Source organism: Pongo pygmaeus, chromosome 19 (genome assembly GCF_028885625.2).
Source record: "Pongo pygmaeus isolate AG05252 chromosome 19, NHGRI_mPonPyg2-v2.0_pri, whole genome shotgun sequence".
NCBI lineage: Eukaryota > Metazoa > Chordata > Mammalia > Primates > Hominidae > Pongo > Pongo pygmaeus.
The window spans coordinates 92986867-93010905 of record NC_072392.2 but is presented as its reverse complement, the minus strand read 5'-3'; the positions used below and the strand labels follow the sequence as shown (position 1 = coordinate 93010905).

Below are 24039 nucleotides of genomic sequence, written 5' to 3'. Positions count from 1 at the left end.
TTCCAAGGAACACACGGAGGCTGGAGGGTTTGAGGAACCAGCTGAATTTCTGAAAGTGTTTCCTTACAATGGTGGTACCTGGCTCAGGGATGGGGAGGGGTAGCCAAACCCCCCCCGTGCTGCCCAGTTCGCCGAGGGTGGGAGTAGGAACAAAAGTTTAAGGCTGAGGCCACTGCCATGCCCTGGATGCAACAACCAGGAAAATCATGTTAATCAAGGAAACAAAAATTCCTCTAGACTCTGCAATACTACACTCTTAAGAACAAAAATCAAATGAAAACAAGGTGTGTCTGCCACAGCTCTCGGGATAACGGATGCCCTGTCCACTGAGAGCGGCAGTTCTGCAGTCAGAGTTCTTTGATCAGCCCTGGACCCAGTTATCACATGGGGGAGGAAGGGAGGGTGCCCTCTCGCCTGGTCCCACGATCCTGGCGTGGTACAGGTTCCAGCGATGTCCCAGGCAGGGTGGCAAAGGGACACCCGGTAGGATGAGGCACTCTGTGAGGAGAAGGGAGGCAGAGTCTCCTTTCTGATTGTGGGAGGACGGGAACACCTTCACCTTCCCTAAGGTAAGGGAAGAACATAGTTCTCTAGAAAAATCATTTGTCAAGAAAGGGGATGTGGGTGCTGATTTGTACGTTGATTCAGGGGAGTAATTGGGGAGAAGGAAAAAGGTGGGGTGGAATGCTGGCTCGGCCCTGCCAGTCACTGGGTGGCAGCAGGGTGCTCAGAGGTTGCTGAAGAGTTCGTTTTTCTTGCTCCAGTCCATCTGCGGGGCCCGTTTGCTGCTGCGCTTCTGGTGGGCCCTCTCTTTGGCCATGGCCAGGGAGATGTTGAAGTCCAGGATGGGGTCGGAGGAGGAGGTAGACGAGGGCGCTGTGGAGTCCTGTTTTGGGGGGCTGTCTTGGGAATTCAGCTGTAAAGAGAAGTGGGGGCAGGAAGTTGGGAGTCAGTCCTTCATTAGGCTCCCTGGTCCTCAGCCTCGGTGAGGTGGCTCCCTTGGGGCTGTGCCCAGGGAAGCCAGGTCACAAGAACAGAATGCGGCTCAGCATGTGACCTCAAAGGCAGGCTGGTGTGCCAGGAACAAGTGGGGCCTGGGAATCGGCTTCCTGTAACCCAGTTGCCACCCCCCCGCATGGCTGGCCTACCTCCTCGCTGGTGTCACTGGAGGCGGATCTCACCAGGGCTGGCCTGGGGCTCTCCAAGGCTGCCTCTGCCAGGGCTTCACGACTGTTCTCCTGGCAGAGAGGAGAGGGTTGTGGGTTGTCAGAGGATGGGGTGAGGGGGTCCTGAGGAGGGAGGGAGCTCCTCGGGAAGTAGGGGCCTCAGACTGAGAAGAGGTAGCACTGATGCCCTGGCCACCCACCCCTGGTTCCCACCTCCTGAGCCTGCTGGGGCTCCTTTTTACATTCCTTCGAGGATCAGAGGGTAGGCTGGTTCTGCTCAGGCTGGAGGGATGGGATGGGAAGAGACCATCATGGGATTAACTGAACTGCTCCCTCTCCCTAGGCCACTCCAATGTGGCTTTTAGGTACTGACTCGCCTTTTGGGCCAGTGGCCAGGGAGGGGCTTCTTGGAATGTGGGGACACTGGGGACCTCTCTGCTTGGCACGGGGAACCCATGTGGTGCTCACTGAATTTCCTGTGGTCCACCTGACTGTTTGCCAGGATTTGACCCCAGGAATCCTGAAACCCTAACCCTGAAGCAGCAAAGGAGGGCCTTGAAGGAAGAAGGTGGATGGAAAGTTCTAGATCCAAAGATGAAGTGAAAGAAGGTTGAGGCCTGGGTCCAGCCCTTTCACCTCCCCCTTGCCAAGTACCCTGGCAGGAGCTCCTAGGGAAGGGGAACCTTTGAGCAGACCCTGCAGAGTTCCTGCTCTGTGGCCTGACTGAGTCGGCCTGTCCCAGAGCGAAGGCTTTGGCTGGGGCGTCAGCTTGGCACCCAGCCCCTTCCTGGGTTCCTCCATGGCTTCAGCTGGCGCCTAGCCCCACCATCTCTTCCCCAGCCTCACCCCCTTTCCCTTCTGCCCAGGGAAGAGGGGAGGAGGGGCTTTGTTCTTCCAACCCAGACTGGAAGTAGCAGGGGCCCGGCTGCCCGCGGCCAGACACTGAAGCTCTGTTCTTGGGGGGAAGAATGGCCCCTTCTGTATGGTGGGGAGTTGGAGGCGGGGGCTTGTCACCCAGGATGGCGGGCTGCAGAGGGGCCCAGCCAGCCCGCTCCCTCCTGACAGCGTTGGCCCCAGGCAGAGGCCAAGAGGGTTCTGGCAGTTCTATAGCTTGGAGCTGAAGAAGGAGCTGGAACTGGGGACCCTGGGGTTTTGGCCTTAGTCAGATGGCTATCCTACCAACCACAGCACCTTCTGATCTGTCTCCCGCACCCCAAAGATTGAAATCCAGAGAGACAGGGGACCCGCCCTTACCTTCTGTATCTCCCCATTGGTGAAGGGCACAGGCAGGGGACCTAGGTGAAGGACAGAGCAGAGATGAGTCCAGAACGGGGATGGAATAGAGCGTGGAGAGGAGGTGGGAGTTGGGTTTGGGCAGATTATTAGATCTTGTTCCCTGGGCCAACATCTCAGACTTTTTTGACTACCACCCACCATGAGTACATTTGCCTTGTTATTTATTAAAAAAAAATTTTTTTTTTTTGTAGAGATGGGGCCTTGCCATGTCGTGCAGGCTGATCTCAAACTCCTAGCCCCAAGCAATCCTCCCGCCTTGGCCTCCCAAAGTGTTGGGATTACAGGTGTGAGCAAATGTCTGGCCTACGTTTGCCATTTGGATGACTCAGCACACACAAAGATTTTGTGTGATAAAAGTTTCACAAAGCAACACCCTTACTACAGTGTTCTTTGATATTTTTAATTTCATTTCATTAAAGAAAACAAAAAAATTTCTGGGCCAGGCGTAGTGGCTCACACCAGTAATCCCAGCACTTTGGGAGGCCGAGGCAGCTGGATCACTTGAGGTCAGGAGTTTGAGACCAGCCTGGCCAACATGGTGAAACCCCGTCTCTACTAAAAAAGACAAAAAGAAAATTAGCCGGGCATGGTGGCACACGCCTGTAATCCTAGCTACTTGGGAGGCTGAGGCAGGAAAATTGTTTGAACCCAGAAGGTGGAGGCTGCAGTGAGCCGAGATCGCGCCACTACACTCCAGTCTGGGCAACACAGCAAGACTCTGGCAAACAAAAACAAAAACAAAAACAAAAACCAAAACCAAAAAACCTGTTGATCTCTGTCTACTAAATTGATCTTATGAGGCACTGATGGGTCACAAGGTGTTTAAAAAATGTATTGTCCCAGATGGGGATGAAATTCCAGGATGGCTGCCTAATTCCTACCTGGGAACTCCTACATGGGAAGCTTGTTAAAGTACAGATTCCTGGACCTTGGCAGCACAGATTCTGGTTTAGTGGGCAGGCCTAGGAATCAATATTTTCCAAACGCTTCCCAGGTGATGATGATGTCACCGAAATTGGAACCACACCCCAGGCTACAGTTAGTACCCAACTCAACTGAAAGAGAAAATAGTCCGGGCTCGGTGGCTCATGCCTGGGACCCCAGCACTTTGGGAGACTGTGGCAGGAGGATCACCTGAGGTCAGGAGTTCAAGACTAGCCTGGCCAACATGGTGAAACCCTATCCCTACTAAAAATACAAAAATTAGCTGGGCATGATGGCAGGCACCTGTAATCCCAGCTACTCAGGAGGCTGAGGCAGGAGAATTGCTTGAACCCAGGAAGCGGAGGTTGCAGTGAGCCGAGATTGTGCCATTGCACTCTAGCCTGGGCGAGAGAGAGAGAGACTGTGTCTGGAAAAAAAAAAAAGGCCAGGTGTGGTGGCTGACACCTGTAATCACAGTACTTTGGGAGGCCGAGGTGGGCGGATCACAAGGTCAAGAGATGGAGACCATCCTGGCCAACATAGTGAAACCCCATCTTTACTAAAAATATAAAAATTTGCTGGGCGTGGTGGCGCGTGCCTGTAGTCCCAGCTACTCGGGAGACTGAGGCAGGAGAATCACTTGAACCTAGGAGGCAGGTGTTGCAGTGAGCCGAGATCACACCACTACACTCCAGCCTGGGCAACAGTGCAGGACTCCGTCTCAAAAAAAAAAAGAAAATAATCCCAACTCCTATTTGCCAATCAGGAAATGAGGGGGGATGAGAAGGCTCAAGGGGTGTGTCCTGGGTATCCCCTCCCCCAGCCAGTGGGAAACCTGGAGGGGTCAGAGGGAGAGAAGACAGGTCTGGGGTCACCTTCACTGGGCTCACTCAGAGTAAGGGTCCCACATGGCTTCAGGGGTGGCTGTTCCATCTCCAGGGACCGGTCAGCGTTGGGCTTCTGAACTCTTAGCTTAAAACTTCTGGTTATCTTTTCCCTGTCCCAAGTCCAGGACACAGCCAGAGATACCTGACTCTCATCTTCTCCTCCCTTTTGACACCCACAGCCTTCCCTGGGCAAGGACAGGCTGCTGGGACACAGGGACACTCACTGTCCCCTCCCCATCACCTCACAGTGGTCAGGGTGAAACCCTGGCAGCCGGAGAGGGGGGCATTCCTCCCTATGGAAAGGGTGAGGATGCCATCCTGGAGGGACTGCGGGGAGGGGACTGTCCCCAGGCCTCTCCCTCTTCAGGTCCTTTGGCCAGAGGCTGCAGCCCCTCTAGCCCGAGAGACAGGCAGAAGAGGGAGGAACGTCTGAGGGGGCCAATTACCTGCAGGGTGAAGGGGTGGGGGAAGCAGGGGGACAGTATCCCAGGAGCTGAGTGGAATCCAGATTCCAGCTGTGTCTCCCTCGTATCAGATCCCTAGGAGGAAGGCTGGGGCTTCTCTGGGCCTTAGTCTCCCCCTCAGTGGAGAAGGGGATTATCTGAGTTACCTGGTTTCCATGAACTTGGGAGATAAGGGTAAGGCGGTACCCCACCCCCCATGCCCAGAGCCAGCTAGGGACTTCCAGGGGCCATCCCCAATTCTAGGAGCCTCAGGCCTTGGATAGTGCCAGAAGGGGACAGGGCCTCCCCAGTGGGCCCTTGCAGCTGGGGATGGGAGTCTGCAGCAGGACCTTTGTGTGGATCCCCTTTTACACATACGACCTTGAGTCTCCAGGAGGCCCCACCCACTGCAAAGTCCCAAGAGGTTCCACCCTCAGTATGGCCCAGTGAGCACCCCTGCCCGCTCCAGGGAGCCATCTTCCCAGGGAGAAAGTCCAGACCAAGGAGCAGAGCATGCTTAACCCCTCCCTGCCCTGGTGCAGCAGCCCTGCCCTGTTTGGCTCGGGCCTGGGCAGGGGGAGGCGCCAGGCTTGGCAGGGTGATGGTGGGGGATGGGGAGGGCAGGGGCCCAGGGGTTGAAGGAGGACCCACTACTCTCTAGAGCCAGCAAGGCTGAGTTTCCAAGACAACCTGAGAGGAGGGAGGGGGAAGCACTGGGCCCCTGTCACTGGACTCTGATCTGACCAAGCAAAGGCTGGAGGCCTCCCTGGAGTTAACCCTTTGCTCACATTGACACTGCCCTGAAAGTCTGCTGGTGGGGACAGGACCGGGGGCTTGGGCCTCCTTTGGGGCTGCAGCTTTGGCCGGGAATCAGAAGATCTGTCCATCTCTCTCACCGACCTCATCCCAGCTGACCCCGTCACAAGCCGTCCTCAGAAACCCACTGCCACTCCCTACACTAGGCCCCCGCTCCCCCAGCCCACACCTCCGGGCCTCCCATGAAGGAGAAGGAGGGAGCACCCACGTTGGGAAGCTGCCCACCCCTCGCCTGGGACCCAGCAGTCTTAGCCCTGGCTCACATCCCTGACTTGGGGGCCTCCAGCCCCAGGACGGCCAGTGGCCCCACCCGGCTTACCATTCAGGTGCTCCTGAGATGGCGTCACTCTGCATTTCTTGAAGAACTCGTCGGTTTCCCTGTCCACCACCAGCAGCTTGGTCTCATCCCCGCCAGCCCTGATGGCGGACACCACGTCCCCATGCTGCTTCCCCTCCATGCAGACCCCATTCACCTGCAGGGTGGGGTTGGGGAGGCGTTATGGGCACGGGCCTTGGTTCTGGGGCAGGTAAGTGGAGGAGGGCTGGGGGCAGGGGTGGCCACCTTGGTTCTCAGCCAGTTTGCAGTTCACAACTTGGGGATACTGACCCCCACCATTTCTGCAGAGTTCTGCACTAGGCTGGGGGTCCTCCCATTGACAGTCAGCTGGGGAGGCAGGATACATGGGAAGGGCCAACGAAAATATCCAGACGAGACTAAACAAACACAGCTGGGAGAGATGGGATGGGTGCGAGCTGGGAGGCCGGGGTGGGGCCCAGCCTGGGTAAGGACTTGCTGTCCGACTTCCCTCTCTGGGCCTTGGTTTTCTCATGTGTAAAATGAGAAGTCTTGGGAGAGCTGATCTCTAGCTCTAAGGTTCTAAGACTGTGATTCTGGGACCTGCCTGAGCATTTGGTTCACGTTTCCTCTCCCAGGAGCACAGCACCAGAGCACTGAATGCGCGAGTCTAAAAGCCTAACTCGGGGCCGGGTGAGGTGGCTCACGCCTGGAATCCCAGCACTTTGGGAGGCCGAGGCGGGCGGATCACTTGAGGTCAGGAGTTTGAGACCAGCCTGGCCAACACGGTGAAACCCTGTCTGTACTAACAATGCAAACATTAGCCAGGCGTGGTGGCGGGCACCTGTAATCCCAGCTACTCAGAAGGCTGAGGCAGGAGAATCGCTTGAACCCAGGAGGCGGAGGTTGCAGTGAGCTGGGATTGTGCCACTGCACTCCCCCAGCCTGGGCAGCAAAGCGAGACTCCATTTCAAAAAAAAAAAATAATAATAATAATAACGAAATAAAGGCCTAACTCGGGAGAGGGGTTTTGTTACTGCCACCCCACTCTGTGTGCCTGGCAGCAGGGAAGCTCTGGAGAGGGCCCCAGACATCTCCCTGATCGATGGGTGAATCACAGGCTGCCCAGTGTATCTGCTTGGCAAGGAGGAGTCCAGGGGAGAGTGGAGGTAAGAAAGGAGTCCGTCAGTCAGTCCATCTGTCCTTCCATCTATCCATCCACCACCCTTCCTCCCATCCACCCATCCATCCAGCAGCTCCAGGTTGGCTATGCCCGTGGGCTAATCAAGCCCATGATGGTATGATGGCTGCTGATCTGCAGGGGGTGGGGGCAGTCAGCTAGGAAGAGAGCAAGAAGCATCACCTCCACAATGCGATCCTGGGCCCGGAGCCCTGAAGCTTCAGCCGGGGAGTCTGGGTCCACTGACCGGATGAACTGGCCTGGCTTGGACTTGTCGCTGTGCAGGTTGAAGCCATAGCCACTGGGGCCCTTCTTCATGGTACAGAGCCGAGGCCGAAGCTCGCGCTGCGGGGACAAGGGAGGGTCCATGGCTATTCCACAGTGCCCCAGGTTCTGCCTTCCCTGTCCCCTGCCTGTCCCCATCTCCCCAACCAAGGAAGGTTTGGGAGGATGCAAATTTGCTTAGATCCCCGCACAGCAATTTGAGAGGGTTCTGGCCCAGGACTCAAAAGACTTGTGTGGATACCCAGCACCGCAGCAAACTGCTTAGGTGACGTGGGTAAAACACTGCTCTGTCCAACCCTCAGTTTCCTCTTGTGGCAAATGAGGGGTAGGACCAGGTTAGCTCTCACATGCCTGTTCCTTGTGACAGTCTAAGGTGAATCACATGCTGTGCTGATTGGGCCTCTATCCCTTCCCATTGGTGGCTCAGTCTGGCCCTCCTGGAGAGGGGGCAGAGGGTGGCACCCCTGTCAGCCTGGCTGGGGATCTGAGGCATATGACTGAGGATCCCCAGCCCCTTTGTACCCCGTTCTCTGCAGCAGGGGAGGAAGAGGCAGGTGTTTACAGTAAAGCCTTCCTCCATATATGCGGACTCTCTCTCACCCCCACCAAGCCAAATGGCCCAGCCAAAAGGGAGCCAGAAGGAGCAGATAACCAAAAACCTATTGTGCGGCACAGCAAGGGGACCTGGACAAGATGTGGCCATCCTCAGGCATGCCAGGACCTCCTCCCTCGACACCGCTGCCCGAGGGCAGAGGTGGCAACGGAAGCACAGAGACCCCAGAAACAGAGGAGCCTGAATGGGGAGGGGACTGGGAAAAGCAGGGCTGGGCTAAAGGGAGCCCAGTGTGGCTGTGGCCTGGAGGGTGTGACCTACTAAAAGGGCACACGCAGATTTCAAGTGCTTGGACTCAGCTGAAAACAGTTTCCAACATGCTTGGTCCAAAGTAAGCAGCTCAGCTTAGGAGCTGCAGGCCTGGACACACAGTATGATGGAGGGAATATGGGTGTGGGCGGCCGAAGCCTGTGCCCAAGGACTACGCCTGAGTCCCTGTCCCTCTCCCCCTCCTCCAGGCCTGGTGCAGGGCCACTGGCTGCTGTCCAGCCTGCTGGCCCTGTGTTATCACTCAGCACATCAGACAATGAGCAGTGGATAGTCAAGGCTCCGAGCCAGGTTCCAGCTCCCCTGTTTAGGAGCTGTGTGACCTGGGGCAGGTCATTTATGGATCATTCTGACTGCCATCTGCCTCCCAGGGTTGCTGAGGCCCAATGAGGTCATTGACTTAGACACTTTCTAACTGTAAAAAATCCCTGTGCACACCCAGACTTTCCCATTGTTGTGAATACTAATGAATAGTCATAGGAAGCTGGGAGTGAGATTCTGGTGGGGTGGGGGTGTGTGTGCCAGGCTGCTCTGAAACCCAAATCCCCAGCTGGGAGTGGAGAGGGCCGAGAGGGGTGGGAAGGCGCGCCCAGGAGGGCTTATGGGCCTCTGTCCCAACTTGCCAGCCCCAGGAGGCTGCCACCATCTGCAGTAGACTCAATCCCCAGCCTTTTGATCTCTGGGGGTGGCTAGAGGATGACTTTGCATTCCTTTAAAGGCTTGGGCAGGTCTTTCTTGCCTGGGTTTTCATACCCAAATCCAGGTTTGAGGGCCCCTCACCCCAACAACAAAGACGGTTAAGTGAGTGGTAAAAAAGTGAGTGGCTCACAAAGGCTCAGGAACCCTGAATGAAGCTCCTTTTGCCTTGTTCTCCCTGGCCCACCCCCTGCTTCACTGCAGGGCCCACTCCCAGCTAGTTCGGCTGTCCCCTGCCCCAGGCTCACCCCCAGCACTCCCACAGCCCTACGGGATCTTGTTCCGGGAGTAAGTGAGGCTCTTCTCCCCTAGAGCTAATCCCTTCACAAAGCTCCCAGCCAGGCCCTCCCCCAGGCCGCCTAGGTGAGCAGAAACAAGTCTGACCAGTTGCCGTCACCAGGACAGGCGCAGCTTTCTGCTTCAGCCAGACACCCTGAGAAAGTGGGGAGGGTGAAATCTCAGGACAGGCAGGGGGCAGCTCTAGTGACCTCCTCCAACCTCCCTCCACAGTCCCTGTGCTCCCAAAAACCTTCCCATAACAACCTGGCTGGGGCTTGTCAGCTGTTTTTGAGATGGGGAAACTGAGGCTCAGAGATGTGGAGCCCACTGCCTGACATCACACAGCCAGAACTCCAACCCTGGTCTCTGACTTGGAACCTGTCCTCCTTCCACCACACTGCAGGGTGCTCCTTAAGGATCCAAGTCCAGAATGGGGCAACCCACTGGGAGGTGAGGTCCCAACAGGAGTCAGGCAGTGGAGGGCAAACAGGGGCTCTCTCCAGGGCATCGGCTGCAGCCTCTGCTGGAGGTGGGCTGGGAGCTGAAGAAACCACAACCTACCACAGCCTTCCTTCCGGGTGCTCAGGGCCTTTCGCAGCTGGAGCTACAGCCTGAGCTGGGGGATGAAGCCTGGTGTGGGTGACAGGGCAGGGGCATGGCTGGACTGGGGGCAGGTGGCTCTGGGTGCTCCCCCGGCTGGCAAGGCAGGGCTGTGCTAGCTGCCTTTGGGATGCCCATCGTCTGGCCCTGGTCTCTGTGCTGTGGGCTTCCCTTACTGATCTTCAGCCCAGTGCCCCTCACCTAGTGACATATGGTGCCAAAGCTCCGGGGCCTGCTTTGAGCCTTGCTCCGCTCTGCCAGCACCAAGTCGTGCAGTTCAAGGGGAAACGGGGGACCCAGCCTGAGGTGCCCTGTTTCCTTCCCCTGCACTGGGACCTGCTCCACTGTTCTGTCTAGATGTGGCTCTGTGGCGGCTCCAGCACCTGACGGGGTGGCTGGACAAGGAGATGGGAAGCCCCCGGTAGACCCCACCAGCATTTAGACAGCTCCAATGCACCTGCAGAGCCTCCTTCTCAAGTCCCAAGTCCCTAGAGACTCCCTCCCCTCACATGGGAAGGGGGGTTCCCACTCTCCAGGGAGACCAGCCTTGTTCCTCCTCACCCCTCCCTAGCAGGAGCCTCCCAGCTGTCTCCAGGAGGTGTCAGTGCCAGTTGCTGAGTCAGCCCATCAAGCCAGCCCATCCCAGCCTGGGTGGAGGCTGGGGCTGGCAGGGGAGTCCCTTGGGGCAGCCCTCCTGGGGATCTGTAGGGCCTGGCCTGTGGTCTCCAGGCCCAGCACTGAGAGGAGAAGATGGGGAAGTGTGGGGTACCTGGCCGAGCTCAGCCACCATTGCTCTTGGACCCTCACCGCCAAGCTGGGGCAGGGCTGGGTTCTGCCTCTGGGGAAAGGGGCTAAATGGGAGTGACGTCCAGGCATGTTGGGCTTGGTGTGTGGCCCCCAGGAGCTTAGGAGGAGCCAGCTACAGAGGGGCCCAAAGCATGGTGAGAGGAAGAGACTCAAAAGGAACATAGCCCCGTGAGTTCCAGAGGGCAAAGTGGGACCTCCAGTGACGATGACAGCCTGGGAGACCCAAGTTCAAGACAAAATCAGGATCTGCTCAGAGAGGAGACTGGCAGAGAGCCAGAATCGACAGGAGGAAACATGAGGCCACGGCAGCCGATGGGCAGCGCAGCTGGGCCGGGGTGACCCAGGGCTGGACAGGCTGGAGACTCTCACTTTCACACAATGCTGGCTGGCTTTCCAGAAAAGACCCTGCCGGGAGAGCTGCCCCCACACCCTTCTCCCGGGGCCTCCTCCACCCTCAGGCTGCCTCCCTTCATCTGTCCTTTCCCCCAGGGAGCTTCACCCCGCCCCAAGTGGCCGCCCCATCACCTCCACCCACGCAGTCCAGGGAGTGGATGGCGGGCACGGAATTCAATAGGCGCCACCAGCAGTCACCTGGAAAGCTGGGGAAAGTCGATACCCTAATCCCAGTGACCGTCTCTGGGGAACAGGCCCAGGGCCGCTCCCTGCTCCTCCTTCCTCCCTTCAGGGAAGGCTGTGGAAGCCTGGGGGCCAACGCCCCATTGGGCCCAGCCCCTCCCTGGCTGATGCCATGGTGATGGGCCCTACAGAAACAGCCCAGCCTGCTTCCTTCGAGCCAGGCAGCTCAGGACCCCAGAGGAAAGGGGCTGGAGGAGTAGGAAGACCACTTGGGTGTCCAGGGGAACAACAGAGGTAACCCCACCTCTCAAGACTGCCCGTCCCCCAGCCCAGGGCTCTTTATGCAAAGAAGACCAGTGCCCCATGCCCAATACAGGAAAATCAGCCCCAACAAGAGGATGGAAGGGGGCAGGACGGCGGGGGCAGGAAGGAGCCCTGGCTGTTCTCAGGGGCTGGGGTGTGTATGTCAGGAGTATGTTGGGTGTAAGAGCCATGTTTGCTCTGAGAGACAGCTCAGTTTGTACCCCAGATTCTAGAGACAGGGCTGGGCCTGGTGCCGGCTCTTCAAGGAAGCCAGGATGGAGACAGCTGGCCCTGCCTGGAGTGCTGTGTGACAGGCAGCCTGGGGGCACCGGGAAGTGACCAGGGGCTCCAGGCACTCAGCCAGTGTCCACACCTCTAGGCAGAAGGTCTTCTCTTTACCCTAGGTGAGGTACAGGGGGCTTGGCTGTCACTGGCCCCCTGCCTAGTGGCCCTGATGTCACGTCATTTTACCCTACGGGACCCCCTTCCACCCTCCACATCCCTCCAGGTCTGTGCGGGCGGCAGGGGAATGCTGGATGCGTCCATTTAAAAAAAAAATCACTCACTGCTCCTAGCCCTTGATCTCCTCCTTCCTATTTCTCAGTGGGAAAGAGCTTTCCCTGGAGTCTGCTAGGGTGGGACAGGAGGGAGACATACACTAAAGTGAGGGCTGCTGGTCTGACAGACACCCCCAGGACTCAGAGGTCTGAAACAGGTTCTCCTTCTGGCTAGTAACCTCTTCTCCCTGTGCCAGCCATGGAGACCCACGGGGGCAGGAGGGGGCAGAGTCTGGCTCAGGTCTCTGCAGGGCTGGGCAAGCCTGGGATGGAGCAGGCTGGTACCTGGGCTGCAGCCCGGCTGGACACCATCCAGGGCTGGCCGCCCCATGCCTTCCCTTCTGCATCCCTCCTCATCCCTCACCCTCCTCCCAGAAGTCTCTGGATTTAACTCCCAGGGGTTGTCCCAAGGGGCTATTAACCTTCAAGGGGCTTGTGAAATTGGGGCTCAACACTGAAGTAACAAATAGCAGCTGCTATTTACTGAACACCTACTATGTGTTAGGCACAGAGCTCTTTACGTGTGTTTTCTTCTTAAGAGCCAATTATAGTCCTAAAAGGAAGGTATTATTGCCAGCATTTCACAGAAAAGGAAACTCAGCTTCAAAAAGCTGGAGTCAATTGCTCAAGTACACATGGCTGATGGGCGAAGGCAGGATTTGAGCTCAGATCCAGAGCAGCACTGTCCAGTAGATATATAATGCCAGCCACGTGTGGAATGTAAGATTTTCTAATCATCACATTTGAAAAAGGAAAAATAGGCCGAGTGCAGTGGCTCACACCTGTAATCCCAGCACTTTGGGAGGCCAAGGCAGGTGGATCACCTGAGGTCGGGAGTTCAAGACCAGCATGGCCAACACAATGAAACCCTGTCTCAACTAAAAATATGAAAATTAGACATATGTGGTGGTGCACACCTGTGGTCCCAGCTACTCCAGAGGCTGAGGCACGAGAACTGCTTGAACCCAGGAGGCGGAGGTTGCAGTGAGCCGAGATCACACCACTGCACTCCAGCCTGGGTGACAGAGCAAGGCTCTGTATCAAAAAAAAAAAAAAAAAAAGAAAGAAAGAAAAGAAAAATAGGCCAGGTATGGTGGCTCATGCCTGTAATCCCAGCATTTTGGGAGGACGAGGCAAGTAGATCACTTGAGGACAGGAGTTTGAGACCAGCCTGGTCAACATGGTGAAACCCTATCTCTACTAAAAAAGAAAAATACAAAAATCAGCTGGGCGTGGTGGTGCACAGCTACTCGGGAGGCTGAGGCAGGAGAATCGCTTGAACCTGGGAAGTGGAGGTTGCAGTGAGCCGAGATCACACCACTGCACTCCAGCCTGGGCAACAGAGCGAGACTCTGCCTCCAAAAAAAAAAAAAAAATAACAGGAAAAATAATAGAATTTAATATTTTATTTAACATAATGTACCCAAAATATTATCATTTCAATGTGTAATCCATTTTTAACAATTGAGCTATTGTACATCATTTTATTTGTACTATGGCTTTAAAATCTGGTGTGCATTTTGCACGCACAGCACATCTGCATGTGGACCAGCACATCTCGAGTGCCTGGGAGCCTCACGAAGCTGGTGGCTGCTGCCCGGACAGCACAGACCTGTGCTGCCTGAGACTGCCCCAAACACACTCCTCTAAATACTCCCGGCCATTGCTGTTCCCCTGACCTTAGCACAGGGAGAGGCTGCAGCCTGTCTCAGAGAATTCAGAGCTCTCAGCACCTAGCAGTGAGTGGGACTTGAACCTGGCCAGCATTCTCTGTGTGTTGCCACACCACCCCGAGGTGACCTGGACCCCAGGGAATCTGTAACTCTTGTCCTTTTCTAGGGCCTTAGGGACCTAAACATTGCCTAGGAGTCTGGGGACATGGTGAGTTGTCCTACCATGAGGGCAAGGCTTCAGTCAACAGTGAAGACCACCCTTGAGGGGGGCTCTCTGTGCAGGTTCTGGGGAGTGAGGGCGGGGGTAGATACTTGGTTACCAGATTCCAGATCGACCTATCACATCACGTGAGAAGGGATGGGGACAGGAGCCTACCCCTTATGGGCTGAGGCACTGCAAGGATGCCCTGCTAGGGACAGGAGCACCTGGAAGCCCTGGACCCTTACAGGAAGCCAGTTCAAGTAGCCTGAATTTGTATCGCTGTGATGGTCCAGCTGTGGCTCAGAATATGATGGGCAGAAACACCTGGCAGAGTCAGGCATCAAGCACAGCCTACTCACGTGGCCAAATGGCTGTGTGGGCATTGGAGTCGGAGGGCTGGGTTCCAAGACACACTCCTGCGCTGTGTGGGAGGAGCCGCTAGCTCAGAGTCCTGGGACCCTCCACGGCCACTTTAACTGATCAAGCCTCAGCCTCCATAGGCAGAGAATGGGGCCAATATCTGCCTCACTGGTGGTCATGTGGATTAAATGAGACACGCAAGGTTAGTACTTAGCACACTGCTAGACACAAATAGTACCTATCATGTATTGAACACTTACTGTCAACCTACAAAATGGAGAAAACAATAGCTAATTTGTCTGGGGGACAACGAAATGCATATCGGCTGGGCGCGGTAGCTCATGCCTATAATCCCAGGACTTTGGGAGGCTGAGGCAGGTGGATCACCTGAGGTCAGGAGTTTGAAACCAGCCTGGCCAACGTGGTGAAACCCCATCTCTACTAAAAATACAAAAATTAGCAGGGTGTTGTGGCAGGTGCCACCCAGCCTGGCCAATGTGGTGAAAACCAGCCTGGCCAACGTGGTGAAACTCCATCTCTACTAAAAATACAAAAATTAGCAGGGTGTGGTGGCAGGTGTTTGTAATCCCAGCTACATGGATGGCTGAGGCAGGACAATTGCTTAAACCTGGGAGACGGAGGTTGCAGTGAGCTGAGATCACACCACTGCACTCCAGCCTGGGCGACAGAGCAAGACTGTCTCAGGAAAAAAAAAAAAAAGGAAAAGAAATGCATGTCAACATCTTTATGTCATAGGTAGAGTGCCTAAAGGCACTTTACAAACCTGTTTCCTTCCAGGTAGGGCCACTCTATCTTAGAGCAACGAAAACAGAGGAACATTTCTTACTGGGGTTTCTCCCTATAAAGAGTCCTGCAGCACCAACAAGACCTCGACTGAGCTTCTTTCTTTTTTTTTATTTTGGAGATGAGTCCCACTCTGCTGCTCAGGCTGGAGTGCAGTGGTGCGATCTTGGCTCACTGAAACCTCCAACCTCCCAGGTTCAAGCCATTCTCCTGCCTCAGTCTCCCGAGTAGCTGGGATTACAGGCACCTGCCACCATGCCTGGCTAATTTTTGTATTTTTAGTAGAGATGGGGTTTCACCATCTTGGCCAGGCTGGTCTTGAACTCCTGACCTCAACTCCTGACCTCAACTGATCCGCCCGCCTTGGCCTCCCAAAGTGCTGGGATTACAGGTGTGAGCCACTGTGCCCGGCCTGAGTTTCTTATTAATTCCCCACCCCACTTTCCCAGGGAACATTGAGATGGGACATCTGGGAAAGGGGAGAAGGACCCCATCTAGACATATGGAGTTCCTTGAGAAGGAAGCCCCCATTCACCCCCTTCCCCCGTTTTTTTGGTAGAGACGAGGTCTCACTATGTTGCCCAGGCTGGTCTCAAACACCTGGGCTCAAGCGACCCTCCCGCCTTAGCCTCCCAGAGTGATGGGATTACAGGCACAAGTCACTGCGCCCGGCCCGGAAGCCCCCCTCTATCTCCAAGAGAATCATCTCCAGAATTACTGAGTTAACAGGAGCTTGAAGGTAAGAACCAGGGGCTACACTGTTTTGCCAGCAAAGAAAGAGATCCCAACACACAAACAATCACATACCCTGTCCATTTCAAATCCAAACACCCAGCAGCTCAAGCTCTGTTCTGCCCTATCAGAGCTCCAACTTGGTTGGTGTAAAACGGCCTGCCCGCCCTGGGAAAGAGGTTGATGGCCCTCCAGCTAACTGTGCCCCACCACCCACCTTGTTCCCTGGGGTGCCTGCACTCTCTGACTCTGGGATCAGGGTCAGGGCTGGCAGGAAACACCCCAAGCTGGGCATTTCATTTACAAACCTGTCATGCCACCAAATCTTCCCAATAACCCTGCAGGCAGTGCCTTTCACAGAGGTGGAGGCTGAGGGTTGCAGGGAAAAATGAACTCCCAGGATCCCAGAACCAGCACACGGCAGAGCTGGGATTCAAACACTGATCTGGCTGACCCCAAAGCCTGGACTTTTGGCTTTCTAGTTTTCAAATGGAAGCTGCTAGCAGGCAAGAAAGAAGAGTGGGTAGGTTCTATCTGGAATTCCAATCTCTGGGTGGGGCGGGATGAGCTGAATGAGGACAAAGGTCCCTGACTGTTGTTATATATTCATTCATTAATTCAAAAACTGTTTTTGAGAGCCTCCCTACCGTGTGCCAAGGACAGCACTGGGGATAGAAACACAAATAGGCCACAGTTGATGCCCTTGGGCTTACCATGTAGTGGATGGTACATCATCACAAACAGATGATTAAAATATTGTGTGTTTAGAGCGATAAAAGATGTAAGGACAAAGAGGAGGCGGAGGCCAAGGCTGGCAGATCACCTGAGCCCAGGAGTTCAAGACCAGCCTGGGCAACACGGTGAAACTCCATCTCTACAAAGAATTTAAAAATTAGCTGGGAATAGTGGTGCATGCCTGTAGTCCCAGCTACTAGGGAGAATGAGGTGGGAGGATCGCTTGAGCCCTGGAGGTCGAGGCTGCAGCGAGGTGAGGTTATGTCACCACTCCAGCCTGGGTGGAATCTGTCTCAAAAAAAAAAGTGAAGGAAAGGAAATGCTATCTCTGCCTACTGGATTAAGGACAGGCTCCCTGGGAGGGGATGGAAGTGTCAGGGTGTGAAAGCTTAGAGGCTAGAGGGGAATTCGGACCCTGGATGTGGTTTGGGGGGTAGGGAGGCAGTGGTGAGAATAGGCTGCCAGATGGAGAAGGGCCATGGAACAGCATATAACTCTTAAAAAAAAAAAAAAAAAAAGAAAAAACTTAATAGAGACAGGGTCTTGTCATGTTGTCCAGGCTGGTCTCAAACTCCTTGGCTCAGGTGATCCTCCCACTTTGGCCTCCCAAAGTGCTGGGATTACAGGTGTGAGCCACCACACCTGGCCACAACATGTCATTCTTAACCCACAGTGACCATCGATCAGGCACTGACTGTGTGCCAGGCTTGGCCACAGTGGCACTTGCCCAACTAGGCAGGCTGACCCAGCTCTAGCTGCCCCATGATAGGTGTGCAATGATCACTATGAAATATGTATTCATTCCAATACCAACTGTAAAGGCTGGCTGAGCCTGGACTCAGTGCCAGGCACTGAGCTACCTGCTTTACACACAGCCTCATGCAATTCTGAGGTAGCTGCCATCACCCCCAACTTACACAAGAGGAAATGGAGGCTTACAGAGGTGAGGTAACTTGGCTTCGCACAGCCTGGCTAGTACAGCTGAGCTGGCTCGGCTCTGCCTGGCCGGCACTCTGAACCCAGACTCAAGGGTTTAGGCCTCATCCTGTGACTGGTGGTGAATGGGGGAGGAGGGCTTTAAGCAGGGGAACAGCAGGGCAGGTCTTTCTGCTCCTCTCTCCCCATGGGGCAGGCGAGGAAGGCCATCCACAAAGCAAAGCCGGTGGGCAGAGCTGGAGAGCCACTTCCACCTCCTTAGGCCTAGACTCCCCAGCAGGGATGGCCAGTGTTACAGGCACCCCTCAGCCTCTGCCCTGAGTGGTTCTGGACACAGCTGGTCTTCCCAGCCAGAGGCCACCCAGCCAACCACTCTCTGCGCCACACTTTTCCACTGAGATCGTCACTTAGTAAGTGGAGGGCTAATGAAGATAAGGGAACAGCCCCACCTTGCACACAAATTCAGACTAAAACGAATTGGCAAACCTCCATTTGATGCTTTATGTAGGAAAGGGGTGTGTTTTAGAAAAACGAACTGTTACAATGTCTGTTAACATTTTTTGTAATAACCACATGGGCGTCTGTATGCTCAACACACAGGATTGAGAGGAGAGGATTTTCTGCTAGAGGGACTCAATGGTGTTGACTAGGAGTCAGTTTAAAGGAGCTGGGATTCAAACGCCAGGGATGAAGGAGTGCAGTTCAGTATTTAGTAAGGGGCTCAAGTGCTTCACGTCATTTCTACAATTCTAGAGAAGGCAGGCATCGTATTACCCAATGCCTCCATCTCACAGATGGGAGAACCAGAGCTCAGAAGTCCTGGGACTTGGCTGGTGATGGTGTCCCCAGGATTTGCTGGTGGCTCTCCTCTCATCTCCTGGCCTAGCAAAGTACACACAAATGTAGGTGTCCCTCCAAAACATGCAGGAATCTGATTCTGTGCTCACCCAGGAAGCCCAAAGCCACTGCCTTTGCGCACGTGTGCTATGCCAGGCCTCCACGTTCGCCTCCCAGGCCCTCTGGCACCCAGCAGCATAACCAAAAGGGCAAAGGGAGGAGCTGAACGAGACTGCAACTTGTGGGGGGTGGGGGTGGGTGGGTATTTGTGTGGGTGCCAAAGTCCAAAAAAAAAAAAAAAAAGAATGTCAAATCGATCGATGGACTCAGCACAAAGTTCACACTGGATTTCTGCCTGGGGCTGGAGATCATCGGCCCCAACTCCCTGGCGTCAACCCCCTTGCTCCGGGTGCTCAGATCCCTTCCCCCTCCCCTTGCCAATGCCAGCTTGGCAGGGGCAGGAAGTGGGAGCCTGGTGGCCCTGGCATTCCCAGCACCCAGCTCTGGCTGGACAGGGCTTCTGGTGACCTCACTTCCACCAAACCAGTTGATCCTCTAGGGCTTTGCCTTCTATCTTAATGCCGAACTGTGCCCTTTCTCTGTCCAGGAGGATCCTCGTAGCCCCACGGACACTCCCATCAGACACTGTCACCAGGGAGAGCTGGTGCAAGCTGAAGGGGCCCTGGGAGGCTCACGCCCTGCCCTACACAATGCACCACTCCACTCTCTGGGACAGGAGGCTCAGCACAACTCCTGTTTTGCCAGCTGTCCCTCTTGCAGCTGATCCAAACTGGGATCCCATGGGCAAACACCAAACATGGGCAAAAAGCAACCGGCCTGCTGGCTGTGTGGGTACCACAGTGACCGTGGCAAGGCCAGGGCAAGACCACCGGCTCACCGTGAGCTCCGCTGGCGCACACAGGGCGGTGAGCCCCAGGAGCTCTCTCCCCTCCCCATGGCCATCTTTTTCTTCTTCCGAGGTCTTTCCCCTCCCCTCCCAGATACTGTTCTAGGCGCTTACTCTTCACATTCCTGAGAATCGTAAATCCTCTGAGGTGGCAGAACCACCACTCCGAGATGCCTTGGCTCCTCCTCCCCGCCAGGCAACCCCCACACCGCCCTGAGATGGTGGGGCTTCTTCTCCCTTAGAAGTCACACAGGACTCCGGGAGGATGAAGTCCAGCAGGACTGAAGTTCAGGACACACACCGGCGGGCTGCGGAGAGGGCCTCCTCGCGCCGGGGCTCCGCACAGGAGGAGTAATGCTATTCCTCTAGCTTTTGAAGTGGGAGTGGCGGGCGAAGCTGGCACCTCTGGGGCGGAGAGCCCTTTCTCCCCGGCCCATCTGCGGATTGGGGTGAACGAGAAGAGGGCACCAGGGGAGGAGCAGGATTGGGGGATTCCGAGGAACGGGAGCAGACACCCACAGACCCGAGGGAAGGGGGCTGGGCTCCCCTGCGCCGCCCTCCCAAAGGCCAGGGAACAAGAGGTGCAGGCGGCAAAGGCGCTCAGGCTCCCAGCACAGCCTGGGAAGGAGAGGAGGTCGCGGGACGCAGCCCCAGGCCTGCCTAGGATGTGCCAGGGCGCCTGGTCGGGGCGGAAGCCGTCTCCCCCTCGCAGCTCGAGTTTCAGAAAAACGACGGCGGGCGCGGGGCTGGACGGCCAGGTCACCTGGGTCTCTCCGGATCCTCCTCCCACTCCATTCCAGCCTGCGCGGCCCGGGCCCCGCTTACCTGCTCCGGGTGGCTCTTGTCGGCCTCGCGAGGCTCATTTTCGTTGCCAGCCCCCTGCGCCTCGGCGGCAGCCGGCGGCTCGGCCTGCCCCGGCGCTTCCTGGGCGCGCAGCAGCTCCTCTCGGACCTGGACGCCGAGCTTCTGCAGCTGCTCGTCCGTCTCGGGGTCGACCACCAGCAGGCGCACGGCGTTGAGTGCGGCGCGGATGCGGCTCACCACCTGCTGGTGGGTCTCCTTCTCCACGTTTTCGCCGTTCACCTCCACCAGCCGGTCCCCCGCCAGCAGCCCCGCCTTCTCGGCCGGCGAGCCGGGCTCCACCAGCCGGATGTACTGGCCCAACTTGCCCTTCTCCCCGTGCAGGTGGAAGCCGTAGCCGTTCGGACCCTTCTCCAGGCAGCAGAGCCGGGGCAGGGGCGCCCCGGCCGCTGCGTCCGCGCTCATCTCGCCCTGCGACGGGTCAGCGGCGCGACTTGGGGTTCCGATGGGGACGGGACGGGACGGCCCAGCCCTTCTTCCGGTCCAGCGAACCGGGAGCGCAGCAGAGAAGCCCTGAGCCACCGGACGGGCCAAGCAAGCAGGTGTCCCAGGAACCGTCGGCCGCCGCGAGCCGCGAGGAGTCCAGAGAGGAGCACGGACCAATCCCCGCCCCGCTCGGCGTCTGAGCGCCCCAGAGTCCGCCCCGGCTCCTTACCCCGGGGGCGTGGCCGCGCTGAGGGTGGGGACCTCCGCGGGCCAATAGGGGGCTGCAGGCCTGGGCGCTCCGGCCGGGTGAACGGCGTCGGCCAATGGGAACGCGCGGGGCGGGGCCTGCGCTCGGCGCGGCGCCCCGCGGCGGGCGAAGACTAGCGCTCAGGAAGTGGAAGTGTTTGTTACCGAGCTGCCGGCGCTGGGGTGGCAGGGGCGGGGCTCGCCGAGTTCCCGGTTCTGGGCGGGTGGGCCCGCCGGCTCCGGCCTGGTTTCCCCTATCTGTGGCGGGGAGTGAGTAGAACCGGCCCTCGGGTAAAGGACCCTAACTTTTTTTTTTTGAGACGGAGTCTCGCTCTGTCGCCCAGGCTGAAGTGCCGTGGCGCGATCTCGGATCGCAACCTCCGCCTCCCGGGTTCAAGCGATTCCCCTGCCTCAGCCTCCCGAGTAGCTGGGATTACAGGCGCGCACCACCACGCCGGGCTAATTTTTGTATTTTTAGTAGAGACGAAATTTCGCCATGTTGGCCAGGATGGTTTCAAACTCCTGACCTCAGGTGATCCGCCCTGGGATTACAGACGTGAGCCACCGCACCTGGCCAACGTTTTAACAGCCTTTAGCCAAAGCCTGGGTGCAGGTCCAGTTGAGAGGGAGCGGCTGTTGCCGGGGCAACTGCTCCCGTTCGGGGCAGCGAGGGCCGGTCAGTCTCCAGAATTAAGACGGAGGGCCTCCTCGGACCCTACAGAGTTGTTTGAATAACATTTTTCCGTTTGTGGGAACCCTAACCCTAATCCACTTTGTGCTGTCCCAGGACTTGCATAGAGGAGTGCAGGTTCTGATCCCTGCTGGGAAGGTGAGGGCTCTGCGGAGAGCCTGGGACCTCAAGGGGCAGCCCACTGAAGACAGGCCACCTAGGGCAATGGCGTGGGCTTTGGAGGCAGCGTTTGGCTGGGGAGGTGGGGTGGGGAGAGGCAGGACAGACTCAGGTAATCAACCTCTGGGTACACGCCACAGGGAAAGGAGTCTTGGTTTTTTTTTTTTTTTCAACAGAAAAATGATTAGGACTGTAAAGCCTTCTAGCTCCCTCTTGCCAAAAAGAGGCTGGTCACAGAGGCGGGAGACAGTCTGTTAAGCGGGGTGCTGACCATCTGAGGACAGACACTGAGGAAGGAGGATGGAATGATTTTGGCAGTGAATGACAATTCCTTCAACAAGACCCCCCTCCCACACTCACTTCAAAGAAACAGTGGACAGGATGTGCTTTCCAAAATACTGCAGTTTAATTCTGAAAAACTCAGATGCAAGAGGCCCAGAGCTGTCTACGGGATTGGATCTCCTGCAACCTGCCTTGGGCCCCAGAAGAGACTGGCAATGTCAGCCTCCTCCCTGCTGTGCCTGAGAGAGGCCACGGAGAACTTCCTTATCGGGCCCAAACTGGAGCCGCTGACTGCTCAGAGCAAGATTTCTGCCTTGAAAGCAAATGCAGTAGCCTTAGAAATGTGCAGCGCATACTATTTCCTCCCCCCTCCCCCGCCAGGCCTGCAGAGCTGCAGTAAAGGTGCCTGCAGGTCATGACGTCATGTTTCCTGTCCACTTCCCGTGGCAGGGATCAGAGCTTTGGGAGATACGTGACCAAGGAGGCCACATGGACTTGCTACCCCTCTCTCTACCCCAGACATACCCACATGACCTTGTTTTACTCATATTGCATTGGTTTCACTTGGAAATGGGGGACCTCCCACCCCCTAACCTGACTCAGTAGGAGGGGAGGTAAAGCAGTTTAGGCCCTGGTATCTGTTTGAGAAGTTAAAGGAAAGGCAATGGGTGGTTAGGGAGGAGACAGAGCTTGGGGTCAAAGGGATACGTGTCGGGGGAGGTTTGCTTAATCTTGTCTCCCACCAGCTCCAGGAGCCAGGGATTTCTCTTTTTTTTCACAACACATTCCAAACCTAGGAAAGGGATTTCTCCTTATCTGGCTCTTAACCTAGGAGAGCTAAACACTTCAGCTGCTTGAAGAAATCACCTGTGGAGCTGCATGCCTGCCAAAGGATTGGGATAAGACACATCTAGCCTGGGTGTGGTGCCTTCTGCCTGTCATCCCAGTACTTTGGGAGGCCGAGGCTGGCAGGTCGCTTGAGCTCAGGAATTCAAGACCAGCCTGGGCAACATGGCAAAACCCTGTGTCTACAAAAAATACAAAAATTAGCCAGGTATGGTGGTGCACGCCTGTAGTCCCAGCTACTTGGGGGGCGAGGTGTGAGGATCGCTTGAGCCCCAGGGGGTGGAGGTTGTAGCTAGCAGAGATTGCACTACTGCACCCCAGCCTGGGCGACAGAGCGAGACTCCATCTCAAAAAAATAAAAAAACAAAACTCTTTTCCTAGTTCTGACCTGAGGTTTTTAGGTGCACAGGCAGGAAGCTAGGTAAGCCAGGGATTCAGTGGGGAGGGGCTCCCCCAGGATCTGAAGTCCAGAGAACAGGAGCCTGGAACCAATATTTCCAGGTGCCCCAATGTGCTTGTGTGCTGGAGAAAAGGGGCATGCCTCCAGGGGGGTGTTAGTAAGGCCAGAAATAGCCAGCTAGACCCTACTCTCTGTCCCTTGTCCTCCCCCTCCCATCTCCGAATCTCTTATCTTCCCTGAGGCTTTGGTCTCCCTCACAGCACAAGGGCCCACTTATTTGGGAGATGGGGCGAAGATAAGCTCCTGGAGAGCAGGAGACAGTGAAGGTTGGGGTCACCTGAGCCTCTGTCCAGCTGAACTGAGGGTGCGATGGAGTCATTACCTGCCCTCACCCCCAAAGTGCATCTGTGTCCCCTGGGGCTGAGCTGGAGCAACACCACCTTTGTTATGCTTGGGAGGGAGGGCCAGCCCCCCAAGTCCTAGAAAGCAAAAGGGCCACTAGGTCCCAGCCTCGGTATTTTGGGGATCCGGGTGCCTTTTTTGGTATTGAATTATGAACTATTAAAATAAAAGCTAAGTGTTTTACCCTCCCAGTGGATGCGGGGAGACTGCAGGAACTCAAGTAGGAGCTGGAGTATAGCTCCCTGCTAGGAAGGGGCTGTGCAGTGAGTCTTCCATCTTTCTCCCCATTGGCTCAGCTGCTCGGAATAAGCCAGGCCTGGGGGGGACGGCTGCATCCTGTGTGCCTCCAGAGCCTCCTCTCTGCCCCCTGGGATTCACACGAAGGAGCAGCAGCTGGAGCGCTTCTTCTGGGACTCTACATAGTCTCGGATCTGGAAGCTGGGCTCATCCGCCCGATGCCCGGCCCGGTATTTCAGTTCCCTTGAAGAAGAGACAATGGGCTGGGCTGGGCTGGGCTGGGCTGGGCTGGGGTGAGGAGCTGAGCCGCCCC

The 24039-nt window shown here is 56.3% G+C and overlaps 2 protein-coding genes across 4 annotated transcripts in view; both read right to left on the bottom strand.

The window, feature by feature from the left end:
- Window positions 1–28: 28 nt before the first annotated feature.
- On the bottom strand, window positions 29–20838 carry NHERF1 (NHERF family PDZ scaffold protein 1). Its single transcript, XM_054456288.2, has 6 exons — window positions 20002–20838; window positions 7191–7352; window positions 5852–6005; window positions 2421–2461; window positions 1149–1238; window positions 29–916 (listed from the first exon to the last, which is right to left on the bottom strand). Exons 1-6 carry the CDS (start codon window positions 20440–20442, stop codon window positions 728–730), a joined length of 1077 nt encoding a protein of 358 aa, XP_054312263.1. The 5' UTR covers window positions 20443–20838; the 3' UTR covers window positions 29–727.
- Window positions 20839–21768: 930 nt separating this feature from the next.
- RAB37 (RAB37, member RAS oncogene family) overlaps window positions 21769–24039 on the bottom strand; it is an 82423-nt gene continuing 80152 nt past the window's right edge. For all 3 annotated transcript variants that reach the window (XM_054456287.2, XM_054456286.2, XM_063657092.1), the window contains one exon: window positions 21769–23969. In XM_054456287.2, coding sequence (XP_054312262.1) covers window positions 23864–23969 — 106 coding nt within the window. In that variant the 3' untranslated portion in view covers window positions 21769–23863. The remainder of the gene's footprint in view (window positions 23970–24039) is intronic.